This window comes from Pteropus alecto, unplaced genomic scaffold, assembly GCF_000325575.1.
Source record: "Pteropus alecto unplaced genomic scaffold, ASM32557v1 scaffold106, whole genome shotgun sequence".
NCBI classification, from domain to species: domain Eukaryota; kingdom Metazoa; phylum Chordata; class Mammalia; order Chiroptera; family Pteropodidae; genus Pteropus; species Pteropus alecto.
Genome location: NW_006442103.1, coordinates 9,969,929 through 9,986,508, shown reverse-complemented (window position 1 = coordinate 9,986,508; position 16,580 = coordinate 9,969,929). Strand labels below are relative to the sequence as shown.

Genomic DNA, 16,580 nt, shown 5'->3' with positions numbered 1-16,580 from the left:
CACCCCACCCCCTTTCTTTCCTACAGGAAAAGTTGTCCAGTTTGACTGAATCTAGCTTAAAAGCCTGTTCCTCACATGGCTTAGAGCCTCACTAACTCTTCATGAACTAATGTGGCAGTTTTCACTGCTTTTCGTGGTTCTGATTTGGACCCTCTGAACTCTGTCTTTCCTGCTGGCATCCAAGTATTCCACCTAAAAAAGTTAAACTGACTGTGTCATTCCTCTATTTAGCACACCTTCCTCCTCTGAGTACCTCGTATGAAATGAAGACAGGATTCCTCAGCATGGCACAGGAGGGCTGTCTTTGAGCTGGCCCTCCACTCGCTCCCTGCATTTGCTCTTCCTTCCCTCACCTTGGAATTTGTGCTCCATCAATGTCTGAAGGCTTTGAGCTCGCTGCACAGACTGCAGTGTCTTATCACCTTACTGCCTTTCCTACCTGGTTCTAGTCTGCCTTTGTGCCATAGCATCCACTCTCCCCACGTGCCTTCTTTAGGTCACACTGCTCATCATTTAAGACGTAGTTCAGCTGTCTTCTACACAAACCATTTCTGATGCGGTCAGTGTCCTTCCTCCCCCTCCTCTTAGTCCAGAGACCATGCTTCCGTAACACCACATTGTATCAAGCTTTCTTATCTGGGACCCTTGTTAAACTGTGAGCTCCTTGAGAGCAGGTATCGTGTCTTATTTGTCTTTGTATCCCTTCCCCAGTGCAACATCCGGTACAGTGCCTGGCACATAGTAGGCACTTCATAAGCATTGGTTATTCTGAGCTTCCAAGACCCTGAGGGGGCCCCTGTAAACCATGTGTGTGTTTCTAGAGCTCGGGCAGCTCGGACGGAACTTTAGCATGTTTTTAATGTCCTGAATGATTAGATATGAATTATTAAAGGTCATTTAAGCAGCTGCACAGGATAAAGCTGGAATTTTGATAAGTCATTTATAATCTTTCAGAATGGCCTATGGGTGTCCAAGAATTTTGGGGGAAAATGGGAAGAAATCCACAAAGCAGTATGTTTGGCCAAATGGTGAGTAACAGAAGACTCCATCTGCGCAGAGCCCGAACCTTTTCAGACAGCACTGCCAAAAGTCACACAGATAAACACGGAGCACTTACTATGTGCCAAGCACTCCTCAGGGTGCCACAGGGGACACGAGAAAGGAGTTTTATACAGACCTCGACCTGAAGGAGCTTCTAATTCTGCTGGGAAAGAAAACTTAGTCTCGCTAAACACTAGAATTTGAATAGAAAACAAGGCATGTGACTAAGTAGCTGCTGCCTGCAAAAGGTTTATTCTCCATAAATGGTGACATCAGTTAGACTAGTAGAAAATACAGCTTTGATTTGGGGACTTACGTACTTCCCTGTGCCCAGATTTATATTCCCTCATCTAGAGATCCATTTCGGTTATAAGGAATGTAGTACGGAATAAGGAAGAAAGCCAGAAAGCTTGCAGACCGCCGGAATCACACCGTGCACCAAACTTCATTCGCTTCTCTCGCTGGGACACCCCCACACCCAGGTGCCTGCTCAGAGATGACACAGTAGAGGGGCTCTTACTGGAGAGTCAGGTCACCTTTATTCTAACCTGGCTCTGCTGCTAGTCAGTGGCTTAACCTCTCTGGGCTTTAGATTTTTCCTTCTGTCTATGAATGGAGATTTGTTTGAGGAATTTGGGGAATGGCTAAGCAAGAATTGAATGAAGAGCCTTCATACCTCCACAATTCTGATTAGGCTCAGACCCTTGTTTAGAGCCTGTTTGTTCTTTCTCTTTGACTAATTTCAGCAAATTTGTTAATCTGGTTTCCCAGTTAATAGCGGATTGCTGCCAGAGGTGGGGTATATGAATGCAAACAGCAGGCACATGCCAGGAGAACTGTAAGCAGACAAAAGCTGAGAGGACAGGATGGAATTTAGTGCTAGATGAAGACAGCACACATACCTCAGTAACTTCTAATAGGAACACTGTGTTGTTAGAGTTTCACATGATGTTCACAACAATGATCCATAATCCCAAGGAAGAGTTTAATGTTTACTGTCTTCTACTTAGGGAGTCAGGGAAATGTATAATACAGATACTGCCAAATATGTCTGCCAAAATTAACTAAAATATTTTAAAATGTTGCTTAACTAAAGTGGGCCTTTTCCAGAAAGTGCTGGTTTTTACAGTACCAGTATGGTATACATGCCACATCTGCTTTCACTTTATGTGGCTTAATTGTGTTTGTACCTTATATGGTCTTATCAGGAAGGAAGTAATTTTTAAAGTAAGTTAACAAATTGTTTCGCTTCTGATGAACCTAAAATATGTAGGATATGTTCAAGAAAGATGGTAATTTTGATCATTAAAATTCATCTTTACATATGTATCATCACAGTGTACACTTTAACTATCTTACAATTTTTGTCAGTTATGCCTCAGTAAAGCTAAAAGAAACAAATAGAAACTCATCTTTAAAACTGAAAAGTTATTTTAAAATGATGTTTTATTTTTTATTCTATACAAGATTTTTTACTTTGGTAACTCGTTTCTTTGATTAGTCTAAATATAAGCTAACTGAGTGGCTAACTGTTTACTCACTTCTAGATCTTTGATTTCTAGGAATTGACAACCTAAAGTTCTGAAAGAACACGCTCAGTGCCAGCCTCTTTCGCTGCTGCTGACCTATAAGTACCATCATGGTCTAAACCTACTTGCCTGCGAACTCCCTTTCCAAATTAGAATTTAAATAATTCAACCTCCGAAAGAACTAAAATTATTTAGCCTCATGCAAAGCATTGACCTAGGTTCTGAAGGGAAGCAACAAAGCATAAAACCTAGTACCTGCCCTAAAGAACCCACGAGTCTAATAGGAGAGATAAGGCATATACTATGCGATTAAAATAACTAAATGGGAGACAGAGGAGTGCCAAGTGGCTGGTACAGAATGGAACAGTGCCCTACAACAGTTTCTCAACCTCAGCACTAGTGACATTTTGGACCAGACATTTCTTGTTGTGGGGGTCATCCTGTGTATTGTAGGATATTTAGCAGATCCCTGGCTTCTGTCCTTTAGATATTAGTAACAACTCCCCTTCTTCCAGCTGTGACAACCAAGAATACCCCTTAAGGAGCAAAATCCTCCCTGGTTGGGAACATTGCTCTAGAAGTTTATAGCAAATAAGCCTTCTAGTTGGGGTGACAGAGAAAGCTTCGTGGAAGAGCTAGTTTTAAGCTGGAGCCTAAAGATTGTAAAGGTAAGAATTGGTTACACAAAAGAAAAGCATTTTAAGAAGGAAATACTGTGAACAAATGCAAGAGACAGATTTGGAGAGCATGAGTAAACCAGTTGGACCAGCTGGAAGAGTTGACATAAAGAATAGAAAATGCCTGGGGCCCCGGATGTGGGGACCTTGACTGGGAGGCTGTGGAAGAATCAGGCGTACAGCATCCAAGAAGGTGGTTTTGGCTAATACCAACGGATAAAGCTTATTAAACTTGCTGGGAGCTTTGTGACTAAGGTCGACACAGTCCATTAACAGTCTTGAACCATGTCTTTTCCCTGTCTTTGCCTCATTGTAGGGGATCAGAAAACATCATCTTCTTTACAACGTATGTGAATGGCTCCTGCAGTAAGTATATTTTAGTTCCAGAGGAATGTCTTATTGTCTGTTTATGATAGGACATTCTAGGATTTTAAGAGGTAGAAACATCAAAGATCCTTCCATTCTTCTGTAGTTTTAATAGATGAAGATAGCTGTTAATGATTTTTAAAATCTTGACATTACAACCAAATTACTGTGTCTAGATCCAATAAAAATACGGGCTCTACATAGATACAGTATACTTAATCTTAGCAACATGTTTACATAAAGTAAATGTTGGGCTACAAACAATAACATTGAAATGCATAGTGATTTTTGCAAAAGAACATAGATTGCGTTTGGGTCAGTGGAAGCAATTGGCTTTCCAATCAGTGGCACAGTTTCAAAGCAGAGAGCATAATCTTTCACTTATTTATTCAACTGATTCATTTCATTTATTCATTCATTCATTTGAACACCTACAGTAGTGTGCTAAACACTATTCTAAGGACGGAGAGAACAAGGCCTGCTCTCACAGAGCTAAATAGAGCTAAATTTAAGTAGGGATGTTGGATGATCAAGAAGAAAAGCAAACTCAAAGAAGACAACTTAAAATAGGATAAGATCATTTCAAACTGTGTCATGAAGAAAGTAAAGCAGGGTGCTGTGGCTGTAATGTTTTAATGCAACACTGTATTGGAATTAAGTAAACTCTATCTTTCTGTCCAGTGTATAAATAAAACCCAAATGTGAATTGCCTATGTCTAATGCCATATAATTTTAAAACATTTCTAAAACAGTTGTTTGAACCTAGGGGCTCACCAGTAAGTGAAGTTTTAATTAATATTTTGTCTTGCTTAAGAAGCTGATCTTGGAGCGCTGGAATTATGGAGGACTTCAGACTTGGGGAAAAGCTTCAAAACCATTGGTGTGAAAATCTATTCATTTGGTCTTGGGGGACGTTTTCTTTTTGCCTCTGTAATGGCTGATAAGGTGGGTGTTTGCCTCTTCTCTCTGGGTTCTGATATTTCTGTAAATGTGCCTCAAATAGATCCCTTTTGCTATTTGTACTGACAGTTTCTTGCCTTCTTGCCGTATCTAATATCACTGTAAGATTTGGGGGTGATTCTTTTTATAGAGGCTGACTGACTCTTCTAGGTTACTCTGTACTTCGCCTGTCATCACCACATGATTTCTGGAATCTGTTTTGGGGTATGTAGACGTAGTATTTGGGTTTCACTCAGACATGAATATTTGAAAAAAGCAATCCACTTGCTCATTCATTATCCAGGAACAGTAACAGAAATAGGTAACATTAATTGAGTACCTACCGTATACTAGGTACAACTCTAAGTCCTGAGAATATAGCAGTGACTAAAACAGATAAGTGTCCCGCTCTAAGTGCTTATATTTAAGTAGGGGAGGTAGATACTAAACTAATAAATATGATAGAACATCAGGTAATGATTAAAACTATGAAGAAATCTAAAGCAGAATAAGGAAGTAGAAAGTGGCAGGCTGTTTTAGCGGGGTTGGGGGGTGGTTTGGATGGGCTCTCTGAGACCTGACTGAGGTGAGAACATTAGCTATGTGGACATCTAGGCTGAGGAAAGAGTAAGTGCAGACAACTCAGGCTGGAGCATGCTTGAAAGAGCGACGAAAAGTGAGAAGGGCAGCACGGCTGGAGCACAGGGAAGGGTGGTCCAGAGAAGGGGGCCAGCAGCCAAGCCATTCAGGGCTTTTGTAGGTCGTAATTAAGACCTTGACTTTTATTCTTTTTTGTGTTGGGAAGCTGTGAAAAGGTTGCGAGCAGGGGAATGATGTAATGTGACTTCTCTTTTGACAGCATGGGCGTGTGCAGAGTAGTCTGATGGGGCGGAAGCCGCTGGGAGGCTGTTACAGTAGTGTGCGGCGTGGCAGGTTGGACCAGGTGCCGGCAGTGGATGAGGGGAGAAAGTGGGAAGATGGCAGATGTATATTTTAAATGTATTGCAGTAGGATTTGCTGATGGATTAGATGTGATTGTGAGAGAATGAGAGGAACCAAGGATAACTTTATGGTCTTTGGTCTGAGCGACTCGGCGAATGGTGGTGCTGTTTACGAAGACGACAGAAGACTGCAGGAGAAGCAAGTTTGTGGGAGGAAAATCAAGAATTCAGTTTTAGATATAAGATGCCTGTTGGATATCTAAGTGGAAATGTCAAATAAGCATTTGGGTATTTGAATCTCCCACAGTTATATATGATACTTAAAGCCATGTGACTAGATGATATCTTCTGGAGGAAGGAGTAGGTAGATCAAAGCTGAGAAGATTGAGCACGCCCTGAAGCACCCGGCACTGAAAGGTTGGAAAGAGATGGACAACTCAGCAAAGAAGATTTGACGGGAGGGACCAGAGAGGCAGGGGAAGTAGGACAGTGTGATGTCATGAAAGTCAAGTGGAAAAATGTTTCAGGAAGGAAGAAGTGATCAGCTGTGCTAAATTCAACAGAGATGCCAAATTAGTTAGGTGAGTGCTGAGAATTATCCACTGGCGCTGGCAAAATAGAGGTTGTTGGTGAGCTTGATGAAAGCAGTTTCACTTGGAGTACTGAGATTAAAAGACTGATTAAAGTGGATTCAGAGAGAATTGGAGATGGGGAAGTAGACTCAGGAAATACAGATAACTCCCTCGAGCACTTTTGAAATAATCTTCCAAACAACCCTATAAGCTAATGCTCTGTTATCTTGATTTTTATTTGAGGAAATTGAGTCATTTCCTGGAGTCACGCAGAGGTGGTACCCTGGTGGAAATCAGATTAATTCCAGAGGTAGCCCCCTCCACTCTACTGCTACTGTCTACAAAATTAAAATTCTACCATGTGCTTTTGAATTCTAGTTTCTACCTAACAATGAGAGTAAGAGTCAATGTAAACAAGTAGGTGTAAGTTAGAAAAATAAGCCAACCGTACTTGTCACTGAACTTTAAAGAGTATTTAACATATGGAAGCCCTAGGACTAATTCTCACACCGTGGCTAATTGTGCCTTGTAGCTATTTTAAACTACTTGTCAGAAAGTAGGTGTTAATTGCATCCTTAACAGACTCCTCTTAAGAGCTAAATATGCCCTGATCACCTTCTTTTTATTGATTTCTGACTCTGACCTCTTCCCAGCCCCATTGCCCTCATTATGGCTGCTCTGAGAGACTTCCTTAAAGAGGAGACATGTCACATCTTGACTTCCCTTGTGACCTCCCAAGCACGGATTTTATCACCATTTTCTAGACCCTTAATTATCTAATTTCTTTGGATTATGCCAGGACTGTCTCAGAGGAAACAAACCTTTATGCAGCAATCATCGTATTAAGAATTATCTGAGCAAGGATATGTGAATGGCTATAAAGCCAAACAAATGATGGTCCCAGCACACTCTTGGCTCTGTCGAAGGAAATGAGGATGTCAGAGGTTGAGAGGATAATAGCTTTTAGGTTACACCAGAATGAAGGAGCCAAAGAGGAAGCCAAGATAACCTTACTTACAATAGAATGGATTGTCTCATTGCCTGGAACTTTGCTGGAGGTTAGAAGACGCTTTGGTAGTTGGTACTGGGACCTTTCATTTATAGCAATTGTGCTCAGTGAGGAAATGGATAATGATACGTATGATTATTAAATAATAATGTCCCTATTATGTCCCTGCACATAACACCTTGGCAGAAAATTAAAAAGATAAATGCTGTCATTTGTTTCAGGATACAACAAGAAGGATTCATGTCTCAACAGATCAAGGGGACACATGGAGCATGGCCCAGCTCCCCTCTGTGGGGCAGGAACAGTTCTATTCTATCCTAGCAGCTAATGATGACATGGTATTCATGCATGTAGATGAACCTGGAGGTGAGAGCTTTTCATTGGCCCACCCTTGAAATCGTAGAGATTTAAGCTTCCAGACTTACTTTGAGTAGCTTTCCTTCTTCCATGTTGATTTTTCCTCTTACCCCTAGATATTTATTACCTAGGTGTTTTACTGAACATTTTGTCTTAGAGATAATACGTAGCCTCAGTCAAAAAGGCCACTCGTTTTGACATTCTGTGGTTCGTGTGCACGTCCAAGTGTTCTAGAGCAGTGCTGCTCAAAGAGTGGCCGGGGACTAGGACTGTTTTTGGCAAACTCATTGTTAAGGAGAGGAAGTAAGAGCAAGCTTTTCAAAACTCTTACAGCCATTTGACAAAGTAATTTAATGTCTGTTGAATCTAATGATAAAAGAGTTGATTATATTTTGTCTGTCTTTTGTATTTCATTTTTCTAAAGATTAATTTTATATTTTACAAAAGCATTGGTTTGTGACATAATGGAAATTTAAAATTTGATCCTTCACCACAGATAGTTTGATAAGCATTGTTCCAGAGTATAAAGATTTAGAGATACGTAAGATACGACTCTAAATACAGTGCCTCTGCCACCAAAATATATCTGGATAGAGCTTTTCTGGAGTATCTGATTAATTCATTCAATAAACTCAGCATCTCCCATATTCCTGGCACTAAGCTGGGCACTAGAATTAAAAATGGTCCTAAAGATTTTGCATATTAAACTGATTAATTCTCAGGTCTGCGTCTACATCATGAAAAGAGACAGTTGGCTAATGTGCAGTCAGTCGTTCAGGGGTATGTATGGTTAGGCTATTGCTGTCTCTCTGTTCCCTCCCAGGACTTAGAGTTTTCGTTTGTTTGCCTATTTCAGATACTGGATTTGGCACAATCTTTACGTCAGATGATCGAGGTATCATCTACTCCAAGTCCTTGGACCGACATCTCTATACCACCACAGGCGGCGAGACGGACTTTACCAACGTGACCTCCCTCCGGGGCGTCTACATTACAAGTGTGCTCTCAGAAGGTGAGTCTTGCCACAGCTGTCCTTCAGCTGAACATGTTGGCTGTTGAGGATTTGGGGGAGACTGATGGTCCTGTCCCCCTACTAATGTTGCTTACCTAGCCAGTAGCCTACCCATGTAAATTCTGGCTCTTTAAATAAGTTATGGTAAATAGAACTAAGAAAAAGCAAAGGAACCACAAGGTAGAAAGTAATATTTTGGGGGTTCTATTTTGTTTAGTTTATAAAGTAAGTCTTCCATTTTGAGAGGTTTAGGCCTGTAGAAATGAGCCTGAGTTTGAACCACTTCCTGCTTTTCTCCTTATAGAGGGCATAGCAATGCCAGCCAAGATTCTTGTGTTCTACCCAGTGGTTCTGCAACACTCACCTTTACTAAAGCCCAGTTATACAAATAAACACACTACTCTAAAGTACAAAGACTCCTAAGGTTTTATTTATTTATGCATTTATTTTTGGCAGGAAGCACGGGATGTTTGTTTTTATTTTGTAAAGACCTTGCAATGGTCTACAAGGTCCTAAGTGATGTTGGCCCCGTTTCCTTCCTGACCTCACCTTCATCTTGCTCACTCTGCTCTGGTCACTCCAGCTCTCTGCCAGTCCTTAAACACGCCAGGTTCACACACTCGTGGCTTAGAGATACGCACTGACTGCGCGCTCTGTTTCCCCAGACACCTGCAAGGCTGAGACATTCCTCCTTCCAGTCTTGGCTCCTATTTACTTTCTGAATGAGACCTGCCTGACTACCCTGTGTTAAATTTCAGTCTGCCCCTCCCCACTCAAACACTCAGTCCCCCTTTAGCTGTGCAGATTTTTTTTCCATAGCACTTATTTTCCAACATACTATATAATTTACCTGTTTACAGCATCTAGTGTTCAGCTCACTCTACTAGAATGTGTACTTCACAGAGATTTTTTTTTTCTGTTTTGTTCACTGATATATTCCCGAAAGCTTACAACAATTTTCACATAGTGGAAGCATAATAAATATTTATTGAATAAATGAATTTTCCTTCATTTGCTTTCTCGTTTGATTTTCCTTCAAAGCATATTACCTCTGAATTTAAACCTGCAACAGTTTGTATCATTGAAAATAGAGAATAGGGAGTAAAAGACATGAGAAAAAAAAAAAAGAAAAGGTATAAGGATAGGGTATGAGACAAAATTGGGAATTATTAATTCAGAGTTAAGTACATACATTCCAATCTTGAGATTTCCTAAAACAGGCCCAGTATCATGGCCTTGTCTGAGTAAAGATGAGGATGCCTTCCCATTGTAGATTTTACTTCCAAGACAAGCAAACAAGAAAGGAGAATGGACATTCGTCTGTTTGTGTTAATAAAGAGATAAAAGGTATCTTTTTTCAAGAGTGTCAGTCTAGATGATTTCTGGAATCAGCAGAGTCTTGTTCAGGTGAGAAGCCTTTTTCAGATACCACATTTAGAGTGCTGCTCACTTACTCACCAAGACTGAGGGTTATAATGGTGCCACACAGTCTTAGTTAGGAGAGAGTTCTACAGTGATACACTGTATGCACCCTATTAAATTCAGTTTTTCATGCTTAATGTCATTCTTTTCTCATTCAGATAATTCTATCCAGACTATGATTACTTTTGACCAAGGAGGAAGGTGGAAGCACCTGAGGAAGCCTGAAAACAGTGAATGTGACGCCACAGCAAAAAATAAGAATGAGGTTTGTGTTACTCCAATTGTCATATGCACTTGGAGCAAAGCAGCCATTTTTTTTTTTGAATAATGAAGTTTTGTACTTGATTGAGGTCCACAGATAAAGGTGGAAAGTTTGGGAATAAGAGTAATGAAACTAATTTAGAATGTAGGAAATAGGAACTGTGAAGAAAAGCCAAAATACTATGGATTATTTGTCTTCCAAAGGAAAGCATAAGTGAGGGCAGTGTGTGTGTTCTATTAAACCGTCGAGTGAAAATAGGATAGACAGTTGGGCCTTTGATTAGTGAGGCGTCAGCATGGCCGCTATGAGACATTAGGAATTCTCCAAAAACCGTAGACCAGCCAGCCATTTATGAACAGTGCAAAGCCGAACTGGCCGGAAACAAATGGAAGAGAACTTGGCCCTCTCCTCTTCTTGGGTGCCACAGAGTGTGGGTGTGGGTGTGGGCGGTAATCCAGCAGTGCATGTGAAAGCAAGAGCTGACCCAGAGGAGAGACAGAACTAGAAATACAAAGGCATTGCTCCAGGAGATCGCAGATTCCAGGAGTGACAAGTCTTGACAGGCAAGAAACAAACAAAAAAAAGAAAACAAGCTTTGTGTCTGGCTCTTTCAGAATTTGAGAGGAGCTTAGGGAAACACTCAGAATTTTCTTAAAAAAAATGACAGTGTGTGTAGTTCTTGAGCTCTCCTCAGAACGCCTGTGGCTGACATACACTGCTGTTCCAGACAGGGTTTTTTGTCTTATTTTAAGAGCCTCCGACAGTGTGAGATAAAGGGTACCTACACCACCCCCAATGCTCCCTCTTCTCCCTTCTCTATACTCCTAAGTGCTATTGAGTGTCTTTCTCCCTTCTGTTCCCTTTTTGCATCCCTCCGCTGTGACCTTGCCCTGAGCCTGCTCTGCTCACCTGAAGCCTGGGAAAGTACAGTGGCCTCATTAACTGCCTTGCCACCCTCACACTTCCGTGCCTCTCCCTCCTCAGCACTCTTCATGGCTCCCCTTTGCCTGTGAATGAAGTCGGTGACCTGGTGATTGAGCCTACCTGGCAGGCTCTCTTCTGCCTTTCCCTCGTCACTGCCCATTTTATCACTGACATGCCCTTGTTGGCATCCTCTGCTGCTCCTGTATGTTTCTGCCTCTGCGGCCTTGCTCACGTTGTTCCTAGGGACGCTGTGCCTGTCTCCCCTACCCTGACTCATTAGGATTAGTGGAAACCCTCGCCGCCCATCTTCAGTTAGAACTGATCATTCTAATTCATTTCATTAATAGATTGCTCAAACCTCTTTTTTTATTGCAGTAAAATATACGTGACAAAAAATTAACATTTTAACCAATTTGAAATCTCTTTTAAAGCACTAAACTTCATTCTGCTTTATACCTCAACTAGTTTCTAAGAAATATTTCTTAAAGACAGGACAGTGTCTTTTTTTGAATCACCATCACGTCTTGCACAGTATCTAAAATATGTCAGGTATTCATCAAGTTTATTTATGTGGAATCATGCTTTAAATATTGATCAGAGGCTTTGGTGTAATGCATGAATAAAATAAATTAAGGCAGATTACACTGGAAAAAATAATTGCATAATTTGTCCCAAATATACGAATGCATTTCAGAATCAAGAATATCACACTGAGCCTATAACGCAACAACAACAACAAAAACAACCTAAATTAAAAGAAAATGTACAAATTGCCATTAAGCACACGAGAAAAATACTTTACATCACTAATTATTAGGGAAATGCAAATCCAAACCACAGCAAGAGATCACCTCGTGCCCATAGGATGGCTGCTATAAAAAAATAATAATAATAAGTGTTGGCAAGGATGTGAAGAAGTTAAAACCCTTGTGTACTGTTGGTGGGACTGAAAAGTGGTACAGCCACTGGAAAACAGTATGGTAATTCCTCAAAAAAGTAAATATAGAACCACCATATATGATCCAGCAATTCCATGTTGGGTGTATATCCAAAGAATTGAACAGAGGGTCTCAAAGAAGTATTTGCACACCCATGTTCATAGCAGCATTATTCACAAGAGACAAAAAGTAGATACAATCCAGGTGTCCACTGACAGATGAACGGATAAGCAAAATGTGGTATATACATACAATGGGATATTATTCAATCTTAAAAAGGCAGGAAATTCTGATACATGCTATAACATGAACGAACCCTAAGGACATTATGCTGAATGAAATAAGCCAGTCACGAAAAGACCAATACTCTGTGGTTCCACTTATATGAGGTACCAGGAGTAGTTACTCGTAGATAGAAAGTAAAATGGTGGTTGCCAGGGGCTGGGGGGAGCAGGGAATGGGAAGTTATTGTGTGATGGGTAGAGTTTCAGTTTTGCAGGATGAAAATGTTCTGAAGAAAGATGGTTGCACAACAGTGTGAATGTACTTGATATTATTGAACTGCACACTTAAAAATGTTTAAGATGGTAAATTTTATGGTATGTGTATTTTATCATTTTTTTTTAAGGAGTATCCTACCAAGGTCTGGGTAAGGTTCAAAGCTTTATTAGGCTCTGTAGGATCAGTAAAAAATTACACCTTTGGTTTTAATCTAAACTTTGATTTCTTTTCACAGTGCAGCCTCCATATTCACGCTTCCTACAGCATCTCCCAGAAATTAAACGTTCCAATGGCCCCTCTCTCAGAGCCCAATGCCGTTGGCATAGTCATTGCCCATGGTAAGCAGCCCTCCCCTCCCTCCCACCTAACAGGAAGAAGTAGCTGACTACACTGGAACTCAGCCACAGCCTTGAAACCTGTAAGAAAATCAGCATAGGTGGCTTTTACCATCCTTTGTAGAATGTCTTGCATAATAATGGTACTTTGGGTTTTTCATAGACTCCCGTCAGAGAGAGCAACATGACTTTCCCCTTTCCCAAATTTTCAGTGGCCTTTTTTTCCCCATCACAGGAGACATAATGGGAAATAATAGGGTAAAATCATTTAAAATTATTCTCTTGGCAGGAAATCCTATTTCCTTGCTGATTTGTGCTGAGGAGATGGTGGGTTGTGTTGCAGGTAGTGTGGGAGATGCCATCTCAGTGATGATCCCGGATGTGTACATCTCACATGATGGGGGTTACTCCTGGACGAAGATGCTGGAAGGACCCCACTATTATACCATCCTGGATTCCGGAGGCATCATTGTGGCCATTGAGCACAGCAGCCATCCTATCAATGTGATTAAGTATGCATGAGCTCAGCTCCGCCCACACTATCCAGTAGAGGGTAACTGTGGGAAGTTTTTCAGTTTGTTGGGAAGTTATATAGACCCTGATTCAAATCTGTGCATTCTGAAGAACTGCAAAGAAGGTTCTGGAAGGGATTACATTTAGAGCAACTCAGATTAAAACACTCCCTCTAGGTAACACTTCTTGTCACTTTTTAAAATATTCTTTCCACAAAAAGATTTTGGAAGTGTTTAAGCTCTCTGGATGGGAAATAACTCTTTAAGTACAAGTTTTTATAAAGTAATTTCTGTTTTTTGATTTGGAAGCCCATTCTTTCATAATCACTACCCTCTCTTTCCTTTGAAAGAATTTTTATAAAGGCATTTTCTTCTATACTCTCTGAATGGATCCCTTTTCCCTACCCTGTTTAAGAGGCATGAAAAATTGATAGAATTGTCAGTCAGTAAGCCATCCCCTAAATATGAGGATTCCTCCCTGGTTTGAGATCAGACAGCCAGAGTGGTTTCCTGATACTCTGATAAATGTTGATCCCCTGTCATGATGTTTGGGGCTTCAGGTTCTCCACAGATGAAGGCCAGTGCTGGCAAACCTACATGTTCACCAGGGAGCCCATCTACTTTACAGGCCTCGCTTCGGAACCTGGAGCGAGGTCCATGAACATCAGCATCTGGGGCTTCACAGAATCTTTCCTGACTCGCCAGTGGGTCTCTTACACCATCGATTTTAAAGATGTCCTTGAAAGGAACTGTGAGTGTCATCTTTGATCTTTCCTACCAGAAACTTATAAGCCTCTTTTCCTAAATAACCAATTCAGCTTAATATCTTTTCGCTGGAAAAAGAAAATGCGTATGAAAGAGGATTAAGAGATGTTCCATGTGGGTAATCAGGCAATGGAATGGAAGCAGAAAAGCAGCTCCCTCTTTGGACAAGAGAAATAAAATGAGGGCCAAATATGTAATTTAAATTATTCTATCAACTACATTATAAAAGCAGAAGAGGTATAATTAATTTTAATAATATAATTATCTTAACATATCCAAAATATTTTAAAATGTAAGCAGTATTAAAAATTATCAGTGAAACATTTTACATTCTTTTTCTTCTAAGTCTTCAAAATCTGGTGTATATGTTACACTTATCTTTATAGTAAATTTCAATTCAGACCAGCCACATGTGGCTACAACTATCATATAGAAATACCAGAGATTAAGCTTCATGAAATTATTGCAAGCAAGTGTGACAGACCAGTTCAGTATAGCTTTTCATTGTTCAATCTGTCACATGAGACTTTTTCCGCTTATAAGGATAATGCATACTTGTGTTTGACTAAAATTATTTCATAACATATCAGGATTTTTCACCTGTGAGTACAGCAGAACTGTAAAGAGGAAACTTTAAGAAAAGAGTGTTGCAAAGAGCATCTAATTAATTGTGTCACTTATCAAAATGTTGATAAATGAAGAAATTTTCATGCCAAGAGTTTTGGCTTAAACATCAGTCATAGGTGAGTCACTAGAATGGCTACTGGGCAGGCATGAAGCCCACGCTGACCATTTTCAGAGTTTTTGACTTCAAACTAGAAGGCATGATAAAAGCCCAGAAAATAGCTTCAGAAAAGGAGTTAAATGTTCAGTGCAAAAATCGCAAGCAAATCCAGGCCCCAGAACAAAAGATGCTGACATTGTACTGAAAAATATGGAGGAGAAAATAAAAAACTGGAGCAGAGGCGACTACCATGTGACCCATAGTTACCTGTTGGCATAATATGATACTTAAGGTTTCAAGGTTTCAAGACGCTTTAGTTGAATTTTGGTTCTGACTATTATTAAACTGTATTATGGGTCCATTTCCCCAGAATGTTAATTCAGTGATTCCTGGAGGAAACACAAGCACTCATTTGGACCTTACTTTTCTACAAAATTTTTAAACATGATTTAATACTGGAGAGTCATTATTATTTAAATGTATCAAATAGGCTGTAAAGGAGCTGGCTTACGAGTTTTCCGCTCAGCAGGCAGCTCTACAGTTATCCCTAAAGTTTAATGTCATTAAAAGATTTGTTAAGCACCTGTTCTTTAACAGGCTCTGTGCTGGTCTTCATATCCCAAAGGATAAAAACCTAATCCACAGTCTTTAGGTCATAGCCTTTGAGTCATTTTTCCAAAAGTCGATGATACGATATAAGCCAGGTTGACTGCTATCAAGTCTTCATTTGACAGCCAGTTGACTAGAGTTAAAAGTCTAGAAAGAGAATGTTTTCCCTTTATATGGAGCAAACTAACCCATAGCGAAATTGACTGATTGAAGTCTTGTCCTAACAGAAAACATCTGATTGCTGACCTCTGACAGCTCCTGCTGACTAAGGGTACAGGAGCACAAGACAAATAGACAGCAGCCTCTCGGTTTAAAAGGAATCTAGAAGTCCTCTGCCCAGCTTCCCACTTCGAAACAAATAGGGTTTTCCTAATAACTCAGATGAGTAATGAGATGCAAATAATCTCCGTTCGGTATGAAGAAATGCTACTTGCTGGTATGCTCCAACTAATGTAACTTTTGTTTGCAATTCCAAAACGAAGCAATAGATTGAGGCAGACACCCCCAGTCTTCCTCTCCTTGTTCTTCCTATAGCCTGGCAGCCGCATCACATGGGTGGGTTCTGTGCCATGCAGTTTCCCGAACAACCTGTCTTTCCTTCAGGTGAAGAGAAGGACTATACCATATGGTTGGCTCACTCCACGGACCCTGGAGATTATGGAGATGGTTGCATTTTAGGTTATAAAGAACAGTTTCTACGGCTACGCAAGTCATCTGTCTGTCAGAATGGCCGGGACTATGTTGTGACCAAGCAGCCATCCGTCTGCCTCTGCTCCCTGGAAGACTTCCTCTGGTATCAGCATTCCTCAGATCCCTGTCAGCCTCTTTCCTGTACTGGAGAAGGGGGAACACAGTTGTCTTATAGAGCCGAAAATATTTAAATCTTTTTCTTCTCCTTCTTCCCCAAGAACAGGGAACTGCTGCTTCTTACTAAGGAACTTAAGGCAGAGAGAAAGGGAACCAAAGTTGTTGATAATTGGACAGATAATATTATCATATAAGATAGTTAATTATTGGACAGAACCAGCAACAACCAGAAATTCTGACTTGGCAGTGGTAGGAAGGAGAGAGGTGTATAAGGAGGAGGAGAATGAAAAAAATAGGTGATAGGACAGAAACCCAAAGAAAAGTGGTACAGGAGCTAA

The 16,580-nt window shown here is 40.5% G+C and overlaps 1 protein-coding gene across 1 annotated transcript in view; it reads left to right on the top strand.

The window, feature by feature from the left end:
* The window catches only part of SORT1 (sortilin 1), a 38,050-nt gene that overhangs the window by 14,365 nt on the left and 7,105 nt on the right, over nucleotides 1-16,580 (top strand). Inside the window, exons 5-14 of the mRNA XM_015595561.2 lie at nucleotides 955-1,028; nucleotides 3,564-3,613; nucleotides 4,431-4,558; nucleotides 7,296-7,440; nucleotides 8,288-8,443; nucleotides 10,024-10,130; nucleotides 12,726-12,828; nucleotides 13,169-13,337; nucleotides 13,898-14,088; nucleotides 16,039-16,228. Of these exons, the coding sequence (XP_015451047.1) occupies nucleotides 955-1,028; nucleotides 3,564-3,613; nucleotides 4,431-4,558; nucleotides 7,296-7,440; nucleotides 8,288-8,443; nucleotides 10,024-10,130; nucleotides 12,726-12,828; nucleotides 13,169-13,337; nucleotides 13,898-14,088; nucleotides 16,039-16,228 (1,313 nt within the window). The remainder of the gene's footprint in view (nucleotides 1-954; nucleotides 1,029-3,563; nucleotides 3,614-4,430; nucleotides 4,559-7,295; nucleotides 7,441-8,287; nucleotides 8,444-10,023; nucleotides 10,131-12,725; nucleotides 12,829-13,168; nucleotides 13,338-13,897; nucleotides 14,089-16,038; nucleotides 16,229-16,580) is intronic.